Below are 22,507 nucleotides of genomic sequence, written 5' to 3'. Positions count from 1 at the left end.
CGGCTATGGCAACAAACGCTTTTTTCGTGGCCAACGCCAACAGCAGAATCAGCAGCAACAGTACCCTGTCACCAATTACCAGACCAATAGTGGGCAGTACAGCCAAAGAGGCCAGCGCCGTGGCAAAGGGAGAGGTCGGGGGTCCACCCCCAGAGGCTCCCAAGCCCCCAACAACACCAAGTGACGCGAAGATTCGCGTCCCCTCCCATGCAACACCGGTCGGGGGCCGGATAACATCCTTTCTTCCAGCATGGGAGGGAATAACGTCAGACCGCTGGGTACTTTCCACCGTAGCTCACGGATACTGCATCGAATTCAACGGTTCCCCAACATACAGACCCCCGAGGGGACGACGCATGACACCAGAACACCTTGCCATCCTTCTCCAAGAAGTACAACAACGGCTGGAAAAAGGAGCCATAGAGGTCGTGCCTCTATCTCAGGTAACGGAAGGTATTTATTCAGTGTACTTCCTTGTACCCAAAAAGGATCTAACCATGCGCCCTGTATTAGATCTGCGCCCAGCGAACAAGTTTATCAAACCCCAGAAGTTTTGTATGGTAACCTTACAGGAAGTGATCCCACTGCTATGACAGGGAGATTACATGACAACATTGGACATGAAAGATGCATACTTTCATATTTTAATGTTGCCAGCGCACAGAAGATACCTCAGGTTCATGATAGAGGGCAAACACTACCAGTTCAGAGTGCTACCCTTCGGCATAGCATCGGCACCAAGGGTATTCACGAAGGTACTGGCAGTGGCAGCGGCCCACCTGCGCAGGTTGTCCATCCCAGTTTACCCTTACCTCGACGACTGGCTCATAACGGGATTCTTACGAAACATGCTTCTCCAATACCCAAAAGACTGTAGACTTTTTGTTCCAGTTGGGCTTCTCCATCAACGAAAAGAAGTCCAGCCTAGACCCCAGCCAAATCAAACAATTCCTAGGGGCTCTAATTCAAACAAAGGACGGCCTCGTCTTCCCCTCCAACGAGAGGGTCCAAAACATGCTGTTTCAGATCCCTCAATATGTGACCGGTCGAGAGGTGGCGGTACGCAAAGCAATGCGCTTGCTAGGCATGATGGCGTCGTGTATTTATTTGGTACCTCACGCACGCCTGCGCATGCGCCCTATGCAAGAGTGGCTCAACAGCCAGTGGTGTCAGGCCAGCGGACTATGGGACGATCTAGTGGTGGTCTCGCAGGCCTTGGTTCTCTCGCTACGGTGGTGGACAAAGGAAAACCTGGAAAGAGGGAAACCCTTTGCCACACCCGCGGCGGAAGCCACTCTAACCACAGACGCATCCCTCACAGGATGGGGGGCTCACCTATCCCATCAGACTGCTCACGGAGTGTGGACTCCGAACGTAGCATCCAAACACATAAATCTACTGGAGCTACTAGCTGTGTTCAAGGCGCTAAAAGCCTTCCAGGAACACCTACAAGGCAAGACTGTGTTGGTCCTTACAGACAGCACCACAGCCATGTACTACATCAACAAGCAGGGGGGCACCCACTCTCCAGGACTGTCCAAACTGGCCCAAAATATATGGAAGTGGGCTCTCAAACAAAACATGTTCCTACTGTCACAACATGTACCAGGGGAACTCAATCTGCTGGCAGACAAACTCAGCAGAGATTTCCCCCTGCCCGAAGAGTACGAATGGCGACTGCACGAAGACATCGTCTTCGACGTTTTCACACAATGGGGATTCCCAGAAATAAACCTGTTCGCAACCCTGGAGAACTCACAATGCCAAAGTTACGCCTCCAGGTACCCCCAGAACCAATCCAAGGGGAACGGTCTGTCGATGCAATGGTCAGGGAAATTTGTTTACGCTTTTCCCCCGACTCCCCTTCTCAACAAGGTGGTGCACAAGATGCACCAGGAACAAGTGACCATGATACTGGTGGCCCCAATGTGGGCCCGACAGCCATGGTTCGCTCACTTGATGGAGATGTCTCTATCTCCCCCAGTGAAACTCCCCTGCCCGTACAACATGCTGTCACAAGACAAGGGCAGGACTCTGCATCCATGCCCCCAGAACATGAACTTAGCAGCCTGGCTCCTGAGATCATAGAATTCAAACATCTACAGATCCCGCAGAGATGCATGGACATCCTCAGGGAAGCCAGAAAACCTAACACTCGCCACTGCTATTCTAGCAAGTGGAAGAGATTTGTCATCTGGTGCAGAGGAAAAAGCATCAACCCGATTGACTGCTCTCCCACACATATTGTTCTATACCTGACCCACTTATTGGATTCAGGTCTAGTGTTCAATTCCATTAAAGTCCACCTAGCGGCACTTTCTGCATACACCACTTCCCAACTCAAAGTGTCGTGGTGGAAGATCCCTGTTATAAAGGCCTTCATGAAGGGAGTAAAGAGAATACACCCCCCGATAGCTGACCCAGCTCCCGGATGGGACCTTAACGTGGTACTTACCAGACTCATGGGCTCACCATTCGAACCCATGCACAAAGCATCTCTTAAACACCTCACTCTTAAGACTGCTTTTCTAATAGCTATAACCTCCATCAGGAGAGTAAGTGAACTACAGGCTCTTTCTGTTCTAGACCCCTTCGTTACAGTTCACAGAGATAAGGTGGTTCTACGCACGCACCCAAGGTTTGCTCCGAAATTCATCTCGAAATTCCACGTAAACCAGTCTATAGAACTGCCAACGTTCTTACAGAATCCTTCCAACTTGGGAGAAAAAACTCTGCACACACTAGATGTGCGCAGAGCGGTCATGTTCTACATGGAAAGAACCAGACCTCTGAGGAAGACTAATCAGTTCTTCGTCTCGGTGGCAGCAGGAAGAGAAGGGGATGCAGTTTCAAAGTCCACTATTTCTAGATGGATTGTTCAATGCGTCACTCTCTGAAATACATTTGCTAAGAGAGAACTGCCCTTTAAGCCAAGAGCACACTCTACTTGAGGCACGGGGGCGTCCATAGCATTCATTGCAAATGTTCCCCTTGAGTCCATCTGCAAAGCGGCTACCTGGAGTTCTGTGCACACCTTTACAAAACACTACTGTCTAGATGCACACTCGAGATCTGACTCCCAGGTGGGACAGGCAGTATTAAGACATCTTTTCTCTACTGTTCCTTCTCATAATCCACCGCCAACTCCGGGTACTGCTCGCTAGTCTATGCACAGCATGTGATTCTAAGCAGATTAACAAACATCAGAAGACAATGCATTACTTACCGTAAAAGCATTTCTGATGGTTGTATCTGCTTAGATTCACATGCGCCCACCCTTCCTCCCCGCTCGGATGGAAGGAACATAGACTTCCTTTTATATCTCTTTTCTGTACTCACTCACGTCTAGAAGGTTCCCTCAGGGCAGAAAAATACAAACAGAGGGACCTCGGCGCGTGAGGGATTGTGGGTACAACGCACGTCACTATAGGGATAGTATTTCAGACACTCCTTGTCGACGTCCCTTTTCGACTACGAAAAACAAAATGCAATACTCCGCAGTGACCACTGGATGTCGGACCTATGCACAGCATGTGAATCTAAGCAGATACAACCATCAGAAATGCTTTTACGGTAAGTAATGCATTGTCCTCCTTACCAACCTACACGCACCCTTCGCGGGTGGCTGTACCTCGCTTTAAGCTAGCCTGTAAGGGAGGCTGTGCCTTTTTTGTCACCGCTGCTAAGGCTTGGAACAACTTGCCCCTTCCCTTGCGTGATATCACAGATCATCCTGCCTTTCGGCAAAGACTAAAAACTCTGCTCTTCTAACTTCTCTACGGATACACTTGTTGTCTCCCAGCGCCATGATGCCTCTGGGTGTACGTGCGCTTACATAAATTTCCTTAATATAACATAACATAACATAACCAGCTGCAGATAACAGTGGTTGAGGATTCTTCCTTCACAAGATGACAAGCTCACATGAGCGATTTTACGATCAGCAGCCTTTGGCCCCCTTCAGAATCAAGACTACACATTAGCCATTTAGAGCTGACTGGTGCTCATGGCGCTTTTGCTGTCCATAAAGCGGAAAAATGCCTGATAATGACAGACAACATAGTGGCCATTCATGACCGCAACAAAAGAGTAGGCGTACTGTGCTCGGAGGCAATGCAGCTCTGGGTTTGGGCACTGCCAAACAGAATTTCTTTATCAGCTGTTCACCTGATCGGAGAAGATGACGTGATGGTGGACACTCTGAGCAGGCAGAGCTCAGACTCCCATGAGTGGGAGTTAACTCACGAAGTCCTTCTAAAGATATGTGCCCTTTGGTGAACCCCTCAAGTGTGTGTCCAATATCAACAAGAACAGAAACCTGTTCTCAGAGAAGAGCTTTAAGAAACACATCCGTGCTGGACTGGGATTTGCCACCCCTGCACCCGTTTCCACCAGTCCCCGTCATTCCTCTTGTCATCAGGAGGTTGAGGAAGTTCGGGAAGTCCATGATCCTGATTGCTTTGGATTGGGCCAAGAGGACATGGTACCCGGAACTTCTAAACATATCCATCTGCTCCCATTCCTTCTTCCACAGAGAATGGATCTTCTCTCACAAGAGGGAGGCCATCTTCTTCACCCAGAATTCAGAACTCTGAATCTTCATGCCTGGATTTTGAGAGGTCTAGATACAAAGATTCAGATCTCCCAGAAGATGTGATAGCGGAGTTGCTTTCGGCCAGAAGACCAGCAACAAAAGCACTATACACTACCGTTAGAACAAGTTTTGAAACTGGTGTAGAGCTAAAGATAATGATCCTTTTGCTTCCAACACACATGCAGTGTTCTCTCTGCTGCACCTGGCCCACCAGGGGCTGCAGGTGGCTACTGTCAAGGCTTACCTGTTGACTTTATCCATCTTTAAACGCAGGCCAGAACAAGGCTCTTATTTCAAAATACCTATTGTATTTCAGTCCTTATAGGGACTGACAAATATTTCCCACCTGTCATGTTCATCGTCCTGGCTTGGGATCTGGACTTGGTACTAACATTTTTTGATGGGAGCTCTATTTGAACCTCTCCATTCCTGTCCATTCAGGTTATTAACTTTTAAAACAATGGTTCTGGTAGCCATCCCTTCTGCACGCAGAGTCAGTGAGCTGCAAGCTCTGTCATTTAAACCTAGATAGGTACCTTTGAGGGTTCCTTCCTCCTTTCTTTCCAATTTGGTGTCTGAATACCATCTGACACAAAGGATTATCTTTTTATCCACCCCCACCCTCTTCCTTCCAAGGAGGAAGAGAGGTTGCATAGACTCGACACAAAAAGGGCTCTAAGTTTCTATATTTCTAAGTTGGCAAATGTCAGGCAAGATGATCAACTCTTTATTGGTTATAGAGTGACACAAACTATGACAGGCTGTTAACTAAACAAACCTTGTCACGTTGGATCATTCTGTGTATTCTGTATTTATGGCTGGGAATGATGTTCATTAAAATCTAAGGGCACATTCCACCAAAGGAGAGGCAACCACTTCGGGTCTAAAAAGGACATTTGTAATTGTGCAACTTGGTCTTCAATACTCACCTTTTCAAAACATTTCTGTTTGGACACCTTCCTGGGCCAGGACGCTAGGCTTGGGAAAGCTGTTTTGCACAATATAAACTAATAAGGAAAATCCACCGGTCCCACCTCTGTTTATGAAACTGCTATGGGAGCCTATCAAAGATGAGGCATCCGTGGGAGGTCACAATCCATTAGAAGAACAAATTACTTACCACTGGTAATGTTCTTTCTACTGGATGTTCCTTCCACAGATTCCTCATCGCGCTCACAGCCTACCCCTCTGACGGTGGGTGCATTTTTTAATACACTTCTCTCTTTCAATGCCCATGCAGGTTTTTGTAATCCTTAAATCGGCTGTGCAGGAAGGGGGAAAACCAGAGCTGAAGCAACAGATGCAGTACATGCTGTTTATAACATCATCAACATCACGTCCGAGTGTGGAAATGGATACCGTCGAGAGCCATCTACTCGATGCCGCACAGCACGATCAGCTGTCGAAAATGTTTCTGAGACTGCAAGTAGGATATCGGTACATCAAAGATGAGGAATCCATAGGAGGAACAGCCAGTAGAAAGAACATTACTAGGGATAAGTAATTGTGTTCTTCTTTCCTGATGTCTCCCTCTCTCTTTCCAGCTTTCTCACTCTGTTTCAGCCTCAGACTGGCCTATAGGGCAATAGGCTCATAGCCAAACCAAAAACACAAAGGGGCTCATCATGAGTTTGTCCTCGACACTTAAATGCATTGTTAATGGTATTACTGCCGCATTTAAGGGCTGGCAAATTACAAGTTGGGCGGAAAATATAATTTTGACTTCCAGCTTTTTGTTGGAGCTAAAAGAGACAATTTTCGGGCCGTTTTCGTCAGTTTCCGTCAGTATTGCTGCCAGCGCAATTACCTCTGACAGTAATAACGCTTCGCAACCCCATTGGATCTTAGGGACCCAATGAGGAATGGGGATTTACCGACCTCAGCAATTCGGGATCCTGCGCAATTTGTGCCGGACTGGGTTGCGGTAGCGCTATTAACGTTGGGTGGTACCACTGTGGTATTACCGCCGGGATAACGCCCAACTCATGATGAAGCCCAAAATGCTGGTATGGGACTTTTTTTGGTCAAGGTGAGCCTCTTTTTTGGCCAATTTGGCCTGGTTTGATGAGTTATTCACTATGCGGCTAATAGTTTTGACCAGTGTTGCTGAATAAATATTCTTTAAAATGCACAATTTGCATCACATTTTTATCCACAAAACTCCCCCTTGGGTACTATTCAAACAGTGTCATAAAAGGAATGAATAGCCATTTGCATCTGTGGGCCACTTTTTCATTGGTGCCCGAGACAATTGTATGGCACAGTCCAACCATGTTGGAGGGCTGGAAGCAAGAGGTTCTCTGGACCAGGCTGTCAGGAGAGGGAGAGAGAAAGAGGAAGAAAGAGCAAGAGAGAGAGGGAGAGGGAGAGAGAGAGAGATAGGGAGAGAGACCGAGAGAGAGAGAGAGACAGACAGAGAGAGGGAGAGAGACACAGAGAGAGGGAGAGAGAGGGAGAAAAAAATCGGTCAGCCAGAGCCTACTGGGAGCCCATTCCTGCAGGCCCAATGACTGTTGGCCAGCTGCTCTAGGCGTTTGGGGAAGGGCCAAGCTGGGCTAGGCCACAAAGCAAAAGGCCAAGCTGTCCTCTGTTGCTCAATCTGACAATGCCTCCCTCAGTTTCTGAGGTCGAGCAAAAGTCCACCCACAGCACTTGTAGAGAGGTCTGTGGTCTATCAAGGGCGATCAGGCGCGTGAAGGGCAGAAGTCGGGGCACTCACGCACGCTAAATACGGATGTTGACTTCAAAGCTTTGGTTACTTTCCTCTTTTGGCTTTCAGTATACTTCAGAACAGGCTCGGACTAACCTATAGGGCAATAGGCCCATGGCCAAACCAACTACACAAAATGCTGGTGTAGGCCACTTTTTTGGCCAATGTGTGCCAGTTTGATGAGTTACTTCACTATGCGGCTAGTAGTTTTGACCAGTGTTGCTGAATAAATATTCTTTAAAATGCACAATTTGCATCACATTCTATCACAAAATTCCCCCTTGGGTATTTTCAAACAGTGTCACAAAAGGAATGAATCGCCATTTGCAACTGCAAGCCACTTTTTCATAGGTACCCGAGACAATTTTATGGCCCATTCTGACCCTGCTCTGTTTCCTCACACTTTCTTCTCTCCTTTCTTGCTCTCATTCCATAACTTTGGATGCCAGTGGCTTTGTTCTGTATGGGAGACTGTTCAGCAGAAGTGTGTCTAGCTGTCCATTATTGCCTGATTTTCGAAAGCAAGTTTGTTGCCAGTCCTCTTGAGCAGTGGAGTTTCTGTAGTGTCCCGGTTCTCTGTAAGAAAGGATAAGAGCTGATCCTTGATGTTCTGTGCACAATCGGTGAGTTCGTAAAGGCCTTAACAGTAGGTAGGGTTGGAGTTCTAATAGGGAATGCTCCATGCAGTGTTTCCCAAAAACTATTTCCAGCAATGCTAAAAGCTTGAAATGACATTGCTAACTGAACAGACATTAAATCAGTCAGTCGCTGTCAGCACTGTGGTATTGAAGTACTTCATCAAAATATTCTAAGACTAGATCATGAAAGAATGATTCTGTAGCCAAAATGTTTTTGGAGAGTTCTTGTAATATAAGGAAAAGGCAGTGTGCATACACCTTGTCCCTCCTTTCCCCCAAAACGCAAGGCCCCTCCACCACCTCACAGAATCTTTGTGACATAAATCTATGGTTATATGCGATTTAATCACTGGAAATAAAGATTGAGGGAGAAATGATCTTTTTTTAACCCACTAAACGCTATTCCCAACATATTTTAGAACTGGTGCAATTATATAAACAAGCTTCAGTTCTATAATATTTGGGGAAGTGTTAGATAGTGGCTTAAGAAATATTGTTTCGGGATTCAAGATGACGGCTGTCGGAGACGGACGTGTGTAACGTGTCCCCATTCCCACCGTGCCGGAGTGTTAGCAAAACATAGCATGGTGCAGACAAAACGTTTTTGGGAGCAGAACTTTACCCCACGACTCCCCGCTCGGTGCAGTGCACCGAGTGATGGGAACCATCCAAGCGGCCCGCGGGTGAAGACAAAGAAGGTGCGCCTCACTACAACTGTAAGCGAGAGGGCTGGACCGACCCCAATGATCAGAAGGAAAGCGGGACGAGCCTCGGAGCACTCGGAGGACAGAAAGGGAGGAGCCATTGAGGGGGTCCTGAACGCTCGGTCCGGATCGACCCGTAGTGAAGTGAAGGAAGTGAGAAAACGTGTCTCAGGGGTGAATCCCGGCTGGGTCCTGACTGCATCTGGAGAGCCCATAGGGAACAGGCTTCACACAGCAATACCGGCTCTGGGAAGAGACAAGGAGCCCGGGAGGTAAGTGCACCATATACCCTCGGCCCTCCAAGGCACCACGCTAATGAGAACACCAGAGTGGGACACAGGAACAAAACCCGGAATACAAGGGTACCTGATCACCCAGTCAGAGCACGAACACCGTGGAGGGAGAAGGATAGAAGGCCTCTGGCAATGCCGATCCTCACTGCCCGAGGAACCAGCGGTAACAGAAGGGTGGGAAAACTCTGCTAGGCACTGGAGAGATCTAGAGGGCCACCTAGAGATATTCCAATGAAGTGATACAAATTCACAGTTCGATCCTTACGAACCCCTGCTCCATGAAATAAAGAAAGGGAAGCTATCACCCCAGTCATCAGTTAGACATAAAGCCTGGAGGAAAGGACTTGTACCTGCCGACAACATAATCAGAGTGGACTATCAAACCCCATGTCCAAGGCAAAAGGGAAAGCATCATCAGCAGGGCCAAAACTCCCCTGCCTCCTCCCTCTCCCCCAAACGTCCCAAAAATAGCCTGACAAAACTGTGGGACCCAGAAATCCTAGCACTGCCAGCTAACGAGAAGGGAGAAAGGGACGCACCCAGACAGAGGGACGAAGACCCATGGCATACGAATATGGTGGTGCGCAGAGAAGACATGCAGCAATGGTTTAAAGAGTTCCAAGATCAATTCATGACATTGTTTCACTGTCAATTCTCCCAATTAAAGGCGGAAATGAAGCAGTCAATAAAGGACCTGAAGGCCGATGTAGCTAAGCTTGAAGAGAGAGTGGACACAAGCGAGATGGCCCAGGAGGAACTATCAGAGGGCTCGAAGACAGAGGAGGTCCTGTAACAGGTCACCTGCCTTTCCCACAACTTAGAATTGCAATGCGAAGATTTGAAGAATCGGTCAAGACGGTCCAACATTCGGATTAAAAACCTGCCAGAATTGGTAGAAGATAAAAACTGAAAAGCATGGTACATCAGATATTCACAGACCTTCTGACGAGCGAAGTAGATGGTCACGTCGAATTCAATCGCATACACAGAGTGGCCCCATAAAGACAAGAACCGTCATCGAGGCCTAGAGATGTATTAGTGGCAGTGACCTCCTACGTACAAAAAGAAAAGATTCTTTCTGCAGCACCCAGCTTTGGTCCCACGCGGATCAATGGTCAGGATATTCAACTATTTCAGGACCTGGCTCAAAGCATCCTACAAAAATGGAGGGTGATGTGTCCAGTGGTGTGCTTCCTGGCACAGAAACAAATAAGATATAATTGGACTTTCCTGTTTGGTCTTCTTTTTACTTGGGACGATCGCCAACACAGGATTATGCAGTGTGATGAGGGTATGCACATTCTGCAGCTACAAGATTGCGTCGAAAGGGGGAAAGCAGACGGATCAAATATGAAACCTGGGGATGGAAAACAGTTACAAGAAAACACAGGGCAAAAGGAAAGGAGAAACCCTAAATGAGGGACTGACCTCTAACATGACGCGGTTAAAGAAACTACATCCAATACAGGGAGTGCGGGGGGACACAGGACGAGGTAATGAATCGAATTTAATCTCCCTGATCAAACAATTCAATCTTAGCCGCACGTTGAACTAAGAGAGCAGCAGGTGGGGCCGCCTTGGGAAGCCGACTGAAGGAATCCGAAGTGGGGTTGGGATACCCTGCGAACAGCTCTGGGTAAGATTGAGGGCTAAAGGCGATGGACACCACGTCCTAGCACCGATAGGGACTCTGGCTCTCCTCAGGGAAGGGAGAAGCGTAGGGGGTTGGGGAGGAATATCTGGAGCACTTTGTAGAAAGCTGGGACAAGGGAGACCATATGGGAGGGCGTTGGGAGGGGCAAAGGTAGGGAACCACCGGAGAGTGGGGAAACAGGAAAGGATTAGAGGACAGAAAAGGATCACGGGTACAAGAACCGGGTCTAGATGGCAACGATAACAGTACTGACCCATAATGTAAGTGGTATGAACAATCCAATCAAGAAAAAGAAATTGGAGGTATACTTGTGGGGAGGAACCAGACATAGTGATGTATCAGGAAACCCATAGAAGTTAAAGGGACACATTGAAGCTAAAAATGAGAGGATACTCCCAGCTACACCAAGCAAATGCCGCGGTAAAAACAGTTGGTGTGCTAATAGCTATAAGTGATAGATTGTCGGTGCAAGCACAAAACACCCATATAGACCCGGGAGGTAGATTTATTTTCCTCAACGTAATTATAGAAGCCTGCCTTTGCACTTTAGCCACAATATATGCACCCAATGTGGGGCAAGATGGTTTCCTAAGGGAAACGTTAACTCAACTTGAGAGCTTTGTAAACTCACTGGGATTTCAACATGGCCTGAGTGCCCCCAAGAAGACAGGAGCACACGTGCGACTCAGCACATACAAGCGCTGTGGAAAGCCGTATGGCGAGAGACATAAGCCCAACAGAAGGGGTACACATACTTCTCACACATCCACTCCTCTCCATCAAGAATAGATTACATATGGGTTTCCAGATGACTACTAAGGAAAATAAAAGACATAGAACTGAGCACCATCTCAATGTTGGACCATGCCCCACTGAAGATAGCAATAGCGGTAGATAAGATAGCAGGGGGACTATGGAAATGGAGATTTCCAACAGAGTTGCTGCCGACCCGCTGTTGGTAGAATCCTTAAAAGAGAAAATAGATTTGTACTTTACAGATAACGAGACCCCAGGCATGGCTCCTGCATCAGTATGGGATGCCTTTAAACAGTGATGAGAGGGCACCTGATAGCAATGAAGGGATAAGCTAATGGAAAAGGAGTTGGAGGTCCAGGTGTGGGACGTTTCAAGAACTGGAGAAAGGCCCAAATAGGAAGGTACAGCGATCCCTGAGACATGACCAGGGTCCACTGGACCTCCTCCGCACTAAGCATGCAGCAAGGGCCCTTCTGTTCACCAAGCAAAAATGTTCAGTGGGAGCAAAAAAAGCGGATAACCTACTGGCTAGATAGCTGAAAAGTAAAACACTCTCCCGTACAATCCTGAAAATTAGGGTAAAGGAAGGGGGTCTGACCACGTCCATTGAGGCGATAGTAGCAACCTTAGAAGGTTATTATGCAAAATGTTATGCCATGGAGGAACCCGAGGAGATCAGGGAAGAACTGTACTGAAACACTATCCCACTCACAAAAATATCACCCACGGAGAGGGAAAATCTAGAGTGGGACATCCCAGAGAGCGAAGCGCTGACAGTAATTAAAAATGTGCATACGAACAAAGCCCCGGGCCCGGATGGTTGTACAGCAAGTTTTTATAAGAAATTTCAGGGAAGCTTGATTCCTAGGCTTACAAAGCTGTATAACACATTCGGCATTTTAGGGAACCTCTCGGGGTCTATAATGAGGCCAAAGTGGCAGTGTCCCCATACGACCTGACACTCCTTGGTTCCTATAGACCGATTGCTCTGATCAATTTGGATGCCAACATTTTCACGAAGGTCCTGGTGAATACACTGTCCCAGCTTCTGCCAAAACTAATAGGGTCGGATCAGTCAGGCTTCATACCGTCGAGACAAACCCATGATAATGTGCTCAGTGTTTGTCATTTGATAGAGAAAACTGACATAACACAGCAGGCAGCACTACTGATCGTCTTTGATGCTGAAAAAGTCTTCGACAGGGTCTAATGGTCCTTTTTGTTTCTTAAACTAGAACATATGGGATTTGGTTCTAAATTTCTCAATATGATATGAGCAAATTACCAAACCCCTTCCATCCGGCTGGCAATAAACAGTGCTCTTTCCAGAGGTATCAACTTAAGACGAGGCACAAAACAAGTCAAATAAGTCAAACAAATCCCTGCTGCTTTATGCAATATATTTGGAACCTCTATTAGTTAGGCTTAAAACTGCTGAGGACGTCCGAGGGATTGAAATGGCAGGGGAAGAGCACAAAGTGATAGTGTTCGCAGCCGACATGTTGATAGCAATGTCTGACCCTGAGAGATGGATTCCAGCACTCATGAAAGAGCTGGATGAATTTGGAATGTTAGCAGGGTTAAAAATCAACTTGCAGAAATCAGAAATCTTAAACTTAACGGTTCACCCGGATATGCTGGACCAGGTGATGGGCCCTGCCCAGCTAAAAGAGGCGTGTTCAGGGATCACAAATGTAGTGGTGGTCCTAAGTAAGTCACTGGGGCAGATGTATGGTGCCAATTACCCTCACCCTTTGTGGAAAATGCAATTAGAACTACAAAGGTGGAGTTCCCTGTCGATCTCATGGTTGGGAAGGATTAATGGCGTAAAAATTGTGGTTCTAATATCATTTTCAGGCGCTCCATATCCCCGTTCCAAAGACCTTTTTCAGATCCCTTAATAAAGTAATATCAACATATATTTGGCAGGACAAGCCCCCCAGGATAGCTATGAATATTTTAACAGCACAGAGAAACAGGGGAGGAATGGGCTTCCCCACTTCTACAGATACTATGAAGAGGCGCAGCTTAGACTAATGAGGGAATGGTTTACGGGTGACATGCAGAAAACTTGGGTTAAACATGATAGTGCATTGGCAGATGCCACCTTATCGGGACTCTTGTGGATGAGGAAGGAATTTAGGCCACACAATATGCCTAAGAGCAGGATTGTGGGGCTGGTGACTGACATACGGGATGAGGCCCTAGCAAGAGGAATACTTTCGATCTCTCCGTCCCCATACTTACCGCTATTTCAAAACCACCAATTTCCACTGGGGATGGCATCTGTATCATTCAGGGTTTGGAAGGAGGCGGGCTGCCTAAAACTAAGCGACATGTTTCAGGGACAGAAAATGAGATCCTTTGAATAATGCAAGCCCACCCTGGGGCTGACGGAAGCTGACAGACCCAAACCTAAAAGCAACGGGCATAGGCCAGTGAACCCCCTTTGAGCTCTTTATTAGAACCCACTCGGGGTGGAGAAAGATGCTATCTGTTCTCTATACATTTTTCAATGAACGCAGATCCCCAACGCTGTGGCAATATTAAATGAGATGGGAGAGCACATTGTGTTGTACGTTAACAGAAGAGCAATGGGAATTTCTTTGGGTAACCTCCCTAAAATGACACGATCAATGCACATACGAGAAATGTGGTATAAAATAATGTATCATTGGCATTACAGCGCAGCCAAGATCCACATAATGTTCCCCTCGGCTTCACCAAATTGCTGGCGGGCTCCAACAATGTTGGGATGGGATAAAAACACAGATGAAGGGAATGTTTCCAAGTGCAGACATTATAGGGGAGAAAGAGTGGCTGTGTGGCATGTGGGACAAAGGTTATTAACCGATTACCACGAGAAAAATGAGGGGCTAAATGATACTTCTTGTAGCTGCCTGGCTGACAATAGCAAAGAAATGGAAGAATGACCAACCTCCCACGGAACTGGATTGACTACAGAAGGTTTGGCACTTTGTGGTTCTTGAATGGGCAACTTACATGGTTCAGAGAGACCAAGTGTACTTTTTAACATTCCTCCAGGTGTATTACATGTGTCAGTGGTGCCCACATAATCTGAGAATTTCGGAGCTTTTCTAGTCGGAGTACTGAAAATGCATATTGAATGGAAAGATGTATGACTCTATGGTGGGGAGGAAATGGGGGAGGGGGAAGAGGGAAGGGTGTGTAAATTTGGTCCATTTGAAAATCAATAAAGTATAACAAAACATATATATATATATATATTCCCCCTCAATGTTTATTTTATTTCCAGTGATGAAATCACTGGGTACCGGATCTACAACTGTTGTCCTGCTAATGCCTTTCCACCAACAGTATCCCGCCCACCAAGAGCTTCCCAGACTGCATTCAAACACTAGCCTCACCACTTTTTCTACAGACTCCCCTCTCTAAATCTTACCTGTCGCAACAGTATCAGATCTCATTCCCAAGTCTTTCCCCCTTTAGACCACAATTCTCATTGTGTGGTGTCCCAATGGCACCTTTTATGCTTATCCTAAAAAATACTCTGTACCACATGCCCCTGTTATCTCCTTTAATGTAGTAGTTTTTTTTATCACCTCATGCGTGGGGTTTGCCCTTGAGAAGGTCAGTCACTAAGTTACAGTTGTCTCCTTTGTTTTTCCAGGTTGTTGCTTTGGTGATGGACGTTTTCACTGACGTGGACCTTTTCAGTGACATGTTAGATGTGGCTGCCCGGCGTGTCCCTGTTTACATTCTGCTGGACCACATGAATTCACACCTCTTCATGGACATGGCTGCCAAATGTCGAGTCAACCTGAACTATGCTGAGGTAAGGGATACTTCTGGAAGGTGGACATGGGGAGGGGTAGTACTTGAGGAGGTACTGGTGGGCCACTGTGGCGATGTGACACTGGTGGATCACGTACAGTGTATGGACGTTTGTGTCATAATTGTTTTCAACATCAAAACCCAGGAAATAACAGAGCTTAGGTGTCGGCAATAACAGTGAGAGCTGCTGCATTCAACATGTTTGTTGTGGAATGTTATGGCTGTGCAGCCAGTACTTAAAGGGGTGGAGAATTCACTCTCCCTCTCTTCTCAGATGCACTGGGTGCTGGTCCAGAAACCTATTCTTTTTAAGATTCAGTGCATTGTAGGGATTGTCATGGCACAGGTCTATCTCTCTAATCGAACACACTATAACCTTATCAGCCCTCTCCTATTTTAAATGTCAGCTCGACCCTGTGTTTGTGCGTGCTTTTCTTTCACAGATAAAGTGGTGGCTTTGACATCTTTATTCTAGTTCCTAGGTCTCCCGACATATCCTTTCAATCCCATTACAGACAAAGGTCTTAAAAATGACTTTAATGAAACAACTTCAGCTTTATAGTGAAAACACCCTCTTTCACAACACAATAGGCAGTCAGGATTCAGAGCTGGAAGAAATATGAAACACTGCTGGCTGCAATGGAGGTCATCCTGCAAAAGCTCCACTCTACCCAATCACTAGAAATCATATTTTTGGATCGGTTAGCAGCATATGCCATCCTGGATATTGCTCTCCTGCTCCTCCGTCTGAAATTCCAAGGGATAATCAAGGGGACCACCTTGAAATGGATTGAGTCTGTCCTCAAAGTTATCACACAGTGAAGCTAAAAGTGGCCCATTTCAAGCCGCCATGCAGAGTGCCTCAGGGCTCATCCATGTGCCCCTTGATGTGGCAATTAACAGAGATCTTGGACCATTTCAATATAGATTTTCACTTGTGCCCACAGCATCCAATTACAAATTCATCTCAACGCCAGGCACCAGACCAAGACCCTAAACTTGCAGCGATTAAAGTCTGGATACAAAAAAGCCATGTCTGCTTCTACTCGGGCAACACTGAGATCCTGATCTATACCCACACTCTAAGACTCAAGCGGTGACAGAGCAACACTGGCTGAGGATAATAACTTGGGAGCACGTCTCATCAGTCTTCAGCAGCCACCGCACCCGAAACTGGCTATGAAAACCATTTCCAGCATTGAACATGATCCAGAAAATTCAGATAATCCAATACTGATTCATTCAAAATGAGATTATTGCAACAGCCCCCTCTTGGGCCTCTCAAAAAAGAAATGAAGAGTCCGGCCCATACAGAACAGGGCTGCACAAGCATGCCTGCCCTTGAAGCTAAGAAAATATGCCGACATCTCCAGACGCATAAAAAGCCTCTACTGGTGGCCAATTTAAATGGGAATGATATTCTACAATACCAGACCAGCAGTTTGGAATTCTGGCCTAGAGTACCTCTCGGACCAGGTCACCAGAAACACCCGAAGGAGACCACATAGATCCAGTATCGCCAACAAAGTAGCCCAGACACACTCAAATTGAAAATATTTGAGAAGAACAGACTTGCAGTGGCCTTCCAAGTGATTTTAGACTGCAACCAGACTATCTGAATGACATAAAAGCGCACTCCTGTTTATTAATGTCCAACGCCCACTTTCATTTACCTTGATATTGGCACTTAAATGCCTTATCTTCTGCAAAATTATTTGTAACCACGATATATCATTTGCTGCTTTGCACGGCATTTGGAAAGTCATTGAAAATTCGAATGGTGTATTTTCTGTGTCATCTAACCCTTTTAGTTGAGTGATCTCCTTAACTCGTTCTCCCCAGCCCTCTTTTGTTTAGGTGCTGCTCGGAAGTACCTTGTATACTAGCTGCTTTTTATAAAACGCCCAATTCACCCATAAAATATGGAAACCTGTATGCTTAGTCATGGGATCTATTGCAATTCCTTTGGCTTTTTGGAAGGTGGGTGCAACGTGGCTCTTTCTGACTTTTTACTGACTCTTCCTATCAGTCTTCATTTGCCAGAGCCAAGGTATCTCTAGGTAAAGAGGTACTCCATGAAAGTTCTCAAACATGTAAAAATAAGCAATGTTGTTCGCTCTCACCAAGTCTCTGATTTTTCTTGGGAGTTGTGGGACAAAAGAGTTAGGTTTTCAGCACTATTGCCAAATACCAGAAGTTGTTTGGGATCTTGAATGGGTGAAGGTAGGAAGGGCAGTGATACAGATGTATGTTATTGAATTGGGCTTTCTTTTCTCGCATTGCCACTAGCAGCAGTATTGTAACTTCCCGTTACAGAGTAAACCTTTGTGAAGAGAGCATCCATATTTAAATTCGGTGCATGTTCTGTAGATTTGCAAAATCAGGACTCTGGCTTTAAAGGATCCAATATGGCCTGTCCTTTAGCATAGTGGTTGAGACCATTACAATTCAGGGATATTATTTTCAGGCTTCTTGGTCTTAAGCACCTCTCTATCTTTGCTGTTCTCACTTGAGATATTTAACTGGTTATGTCTACTAAAACCATGCACAATTTAATTAACCACCATAGTTCTAAACACCATGCTACCATTTTCCCTTTGTGCCTCCCTCTCCATCTTCTATCTCCAGTGCCACTGTCGCGGCTTCTTATCGGTTCCCGCCTGCGACTAGAATCCTTTTAGAGGATACTGAGCTTGAAGCATCAAGTGCAGGGTCTACCTTTATTACCTGTTGCATCGTGGTCCTTTCCTCTCTGTAAACCAGTTTTCTCCATTGTCATACCTTCCATTCGCTCACCCCTAATCTTTCTAATCCGTTTGTTTCATGTCCCTGTTACATTCTTCTTGTTGGCTTTAGAGCTGATAATTTGCGGATCATCTATTCTTGTGTTCATGTATACCCTTCTTTCATTTGTGGTCCACTCATTGAAAAAGGACAAAGGACAAATTGTTAATACCTGGGTCCTACCCTGGAATAATATACAAACCATAAATAATAACTGATGACTGTTCCTCAAGTGGTTTGAGGAAGTTACGTTGGACCCAAGATGCCTCTGAGAAGACTGCCAGTCACTGGTCATGTACACCCCCTAAAAAGTCCATAACTAGCAACGGTAACTTTAAATTCTATTTTTGTCATCTTCCTCCAGACCAACGCCACAAAAGCCAAATGGACCCCACAGAGCGCACAATTCATGGATATAGTTCAAAAGATTTTATTTGGGACTATGTCCGAAATTAGCACCTCATAAAGCGGTCTCTGATACTGATTAATGTTAGAAAAATGCCTTCTAGTTTCAAGATATGAATGCTTATTTAATTCCAATGAACTAGCATTTTTAAAGCTAAGAGCGGACCTCTGCCTACCAGCCAGAGGTTTACAATCCTAGTATGCTAGAGATGACTGGAATCTCTAGGTGTGATGCATTCATTTTATAATTTCATTCAGAAGCATTGCTGAAAGGCTCTCTTTGATACGTTACTTGTAATGTGGCTGTTGGGTTACATTTTGTACAGTTACCACTTCCATGGTAAACCCTGAGGAAGCTATTGAGAGTGCAACACATGTTGGCATACACAATAAACATGGACATTTGAGATATGCAATATGCACAACATTGAGATTTATTGATTTCCACAATTTCAAAGTACATCTTCTTATGAAGATACCTCGTGCTTTCCTTTGATCACAAAAATATCTGCTAGTGTACAGCCAGGGGGCTTGGCCAACTCTGCCCTCTTCTGCTAATACTGTATAGGGTGATATCCCTCTTACCTGAGCCGAACATGCAGCAACGCTACACAATGAAATCAAATTAAGGCGAAGTACAGGAGACTGTATCATTCAGCAATAGAATACTCATGGACTAGACGACACTTACCTGTCTGTATATGGTGCTTTTATAGATTTTTCTGCTGCATTTGACACCATTCTGAGAAACAAACTTTGGAATAAATTGAAACACTGGAATATTCCATCTGGTTTGCTTTCGATGATTAGACTATTGTATGTGAATAAATCTGTAAGAGTAAGATTAGATCGAGAAGGTAAAGTGTCTGGGCTATTGCCAGCATATTGCGGTGTTAAGCAAGGTTGCAACTTAGCTGCAACCCTGTTTAACTTATATTTAGCGGATCTTCCTGAGGTTTTTAACACAATTAAGTCAAATGACCTTTAAAATTGGTCCTCTCAAGGTGGGTTGGCTTGGCTACACGGATTACCTCCTGCTGTTAGATTATACACCAGGCGGGTTACTAAATAAACTATCGACATTGGAAACATTTGCTACTAATGATGGCCTTATAATCAATCTAAGCAAGACAAAGGTGATTTTGTTTCTGGGAATAAATGCCGCGTAGCTCGGGACAAAATCTGAGATGGTCAATAGATGGGCAGATAATTGAAGTTCTGGAATGTTATAGATATTTGGGTGTGATTTTAGATCAAAACTTATCCTGGAAACAGCAATGGTTAGATATAAAATCCAGATGTATGAATATCACTATGACGCTCAGTCACTTTATTGGCAAACCAGCAGAGATGTCCATAAAGACGATAATGCTGCTGTATGAGGCAAAAATAATGTCATGTCTTCTGTATGGAGCGGAGATCTGGAGTATGATATTAATGGTCGAAATGAATAGATTTCATGGTAAAATCTTAAAAATCTTACTTTGCACGCCCAGATCATTACCTAGTGAATATATTCTTTTAGAATGTAATCAGATGCGGATTAGTGATTTTATGGAGTAAAGAGCTGCTATGCTATATACAAATTTGTGTATCCTGGATAATGGGACAATGATGGTTGATGTGATCAAAGCAATGAACATAATTGAGAATAATGATGTACAATACTCTCTCAGCACCATGAAATCTATTTATCACAAATGGGCAAAAGAAAATGCGAGTAGTTGGGCTAACACAGCTAAAGTAAAACGTTTGGTGAAAAAAGTGATATCTGAATTTGGACAAGAGAGAGATATGATACTGTTTGGCTCGAAAAGTAATAGTGGGATTTTCATACAGCAAAGAGAGAATAACCCAGGGATGCCAAAATATTTGACTGCGTGAGCCCAAAACTATCAGACACTATTTAATCTCCAAGTCTAACATGTCTGATTGTCTAGAAATCATGGAGCCAAGATATGGAATTTTGCTAAAGAATAGATGTTGTTTATTATGCAGAACGTCTAGTATTGAAACAGTGAAAGACCTGGTATGTGACTGTGAAAGCCTCAATGCAATTAGGTTAAAACAGGTCAAAGCATACGACAGCAGCTATGATCTAAACAATGTAGATAAGATTTGGGAGAAAATCCTATACGGTCATGATCTTAATGTTAACTATCACATGATGACTTTTTATGAGTATTGTATGATTATTCTTAGAAAATTATCTGAAGATGTTTTTCATTAAGTTTTATAGTTGATATTTTAATAACCTAAGTGATTATTATTTTTTACATTTATTTTGATCTGATTTTTAATGTTTCTGCATGATATATGTATCAACAACTGTTGCTGTCCATGATTTTTTAAGGATATTATATGTAAAACCTAAATGTGGCTATATGCATATTAATCAAATAAATAAAGATACGTTACATGTAATATGGCTGTTGGGTTACACATTGTACAGCTACCACTCCCATGGTAAACACTGAGGAAGCTATTGAGAGTGTAACACATGTTGGCATACACAATACACATGAACATTTGAGATATGCAATATGCACAACATTGAGATTAGTTGAAATTGTGGAAGTCAAAGTACATCTTCTTATGAAGGTACCTTGTGCTTTCCTTTGATCGCAAATATATCTGCTAGTGTACAGCCAGGGGGGCATGGCCAACTATTCCCTCTTCTGCTAATGCTGCATATGGTGATATCCCTCTTAGCTGAGCCGAACATGCAGCAACGCCACATAGTATAATCAAATTAAGGTTAAGTACTGGAGACTTTACCACCTGCTGCTCCTCATTTAAATGTCACAAAGAGTGTGTCCACTTTATATAGTGCCCCGTGAGAAACCTGAAAGTCGCTTACCTGCTAGTCCCCTGGGATCTGTCATCCAGGTGGCCAGGACATGGCCATCGCATTTGGATCCAGTTCCTGGGGGTGGACCAGTGCGGGAGGATCACTTGGATGAGGGGTCCTTGGGGAGTGGAAGTGGGACACCGGAGGGTGAGACGCGGCATCTCCTTCCCAATAACACCTTTAGCGTCAATCCGTTGTCCCTCGAGGGCCTCCATCGGGGGCCGACGTCACCGGATGTTATATATAGGACGCACGGCGCCCGTAGCCTCAGTTCCGTTTTTTTCCCGCAAACGTGTTTGCTTCGGAATCTCGGCGCTCTTGATTCTTTCTTCGTGTACGATGTCTTGCTACTACCCCAAAGTTGGGCTTTAAAAACTGTCGGGACTGCGGTTCGAAGATGTCCATCACGGACCCGCATGGCATCTGCCTCTGGTGCCTCGGCGAAAGCCAAGCCACAGAAGACTGCGAGGATTGCCAGTCCCTGACATCTAAGGCCTTGCGGGAATGTAAGGGGAAATTGAAGGTAGGTAGGGTGTCTAAACCCCGTCCGCTGGGCTTTCGACCAATGACTCGAGGGGTGACTCTCTGCGTCGGCGAAAATCCAGGGGGTCTTGGTCTAGGAGTGGTGCCCGCCATTCCTCTGCCTTGTCGAGGCATTCTAGGAAGCGCCGTCACCGGTCGCCTTCCTCGTCGGAGGAGGACTCTGCCAGACGGTTGACTTGTCCCACCAAGTCTTCGTCGCCGGCCGAATGGGATGCATTCCGCCAGCAGATGCTAGCGATTTGCAAGTCGCAAGGCACAGTTCCAGCCGTGCCTTCGAAAGGAGCCGGCGGGGAACAGGCTCGGTCCACCACTCGCACGCCTTTGGGCTCGGGCGGTCGGCGCGATCACCGGGAGCAGTCGAGGTCCCGCTCGGACAAGGGAGATTGCCATGGCAGATCCAGGTCCTCAACGCCATCGAGACCGTCGGAACCTGTGAAGCCTTCCAAGAAGGCATCGATGCCATCAGCGGCGTGTCCGTCGAGGGGCTCTCTCGAGGCTCCGGCCTAGAAGAAGTCTTCGATGCCATCGGCGCCTCGGTCGATGATTCCTTCAACGTCGTTTGTGGAGGACTTGACGGAGGTGCCCCTGAGGGCAGTGGAACCTCCAAGGAAGGCTACCAGTAAGTCTATCAGGCCTGTTTTTGAGCCCTATTCTGTTCCTCCTCCTAGATTGGAGTTTTTCCAACCTCTACAGGATATTTCAGAGATTGAGGAACTGTCTGATGAGAAGATGGCCTTGCCTGTGCCTCCTGATGTCCAT

The 22,507-nt window shown here is 45.7% G+C and overlaps 1 protein-coding gene across 1 annotated transcript in view; it reads left to right on the top strand.

Moving 5' to 3' along the window:
* FAM83H (family with sequence similarity 83 member H) overlaps window positions 1-22,507 on the top strand; it is a 573,091-nt gene that overhangs the window by 353,119 nt on the left and 197,465 nt on the right. The window contains exon 3 of the mRNA XM_069621880.1: window positions 15,002-15,166. Within this exon, the coding sequence (XP_069477981.1) occupies window positions 15,002-15,166 (165 nt within the window). The remainder of the gene's footprint in view (window positions 1-15,001; window positions 15,167-22,507) is intronic.

This window comes from Ambystoma mexicanum, chromosome 5q (genome assembly GCF_040938575.1).
Source record: "Ambystoma mexicanum isolate Mex_15411 chromosome 5q, UKY_AmexF1_1, whole genome shotgun sequence".
Lineage (NCBI taxonomy): Eukaryota > Metazoa > Chordata > Amphibia > Caudata > Ambystomatidae > Ambystoma > Ambystoma mexicanum.
The sequence above is the reverse complement of the archived record's forward strand: the minus strand, read 5'-3'. Positions and strand labels throughout refer to the sequence as shown.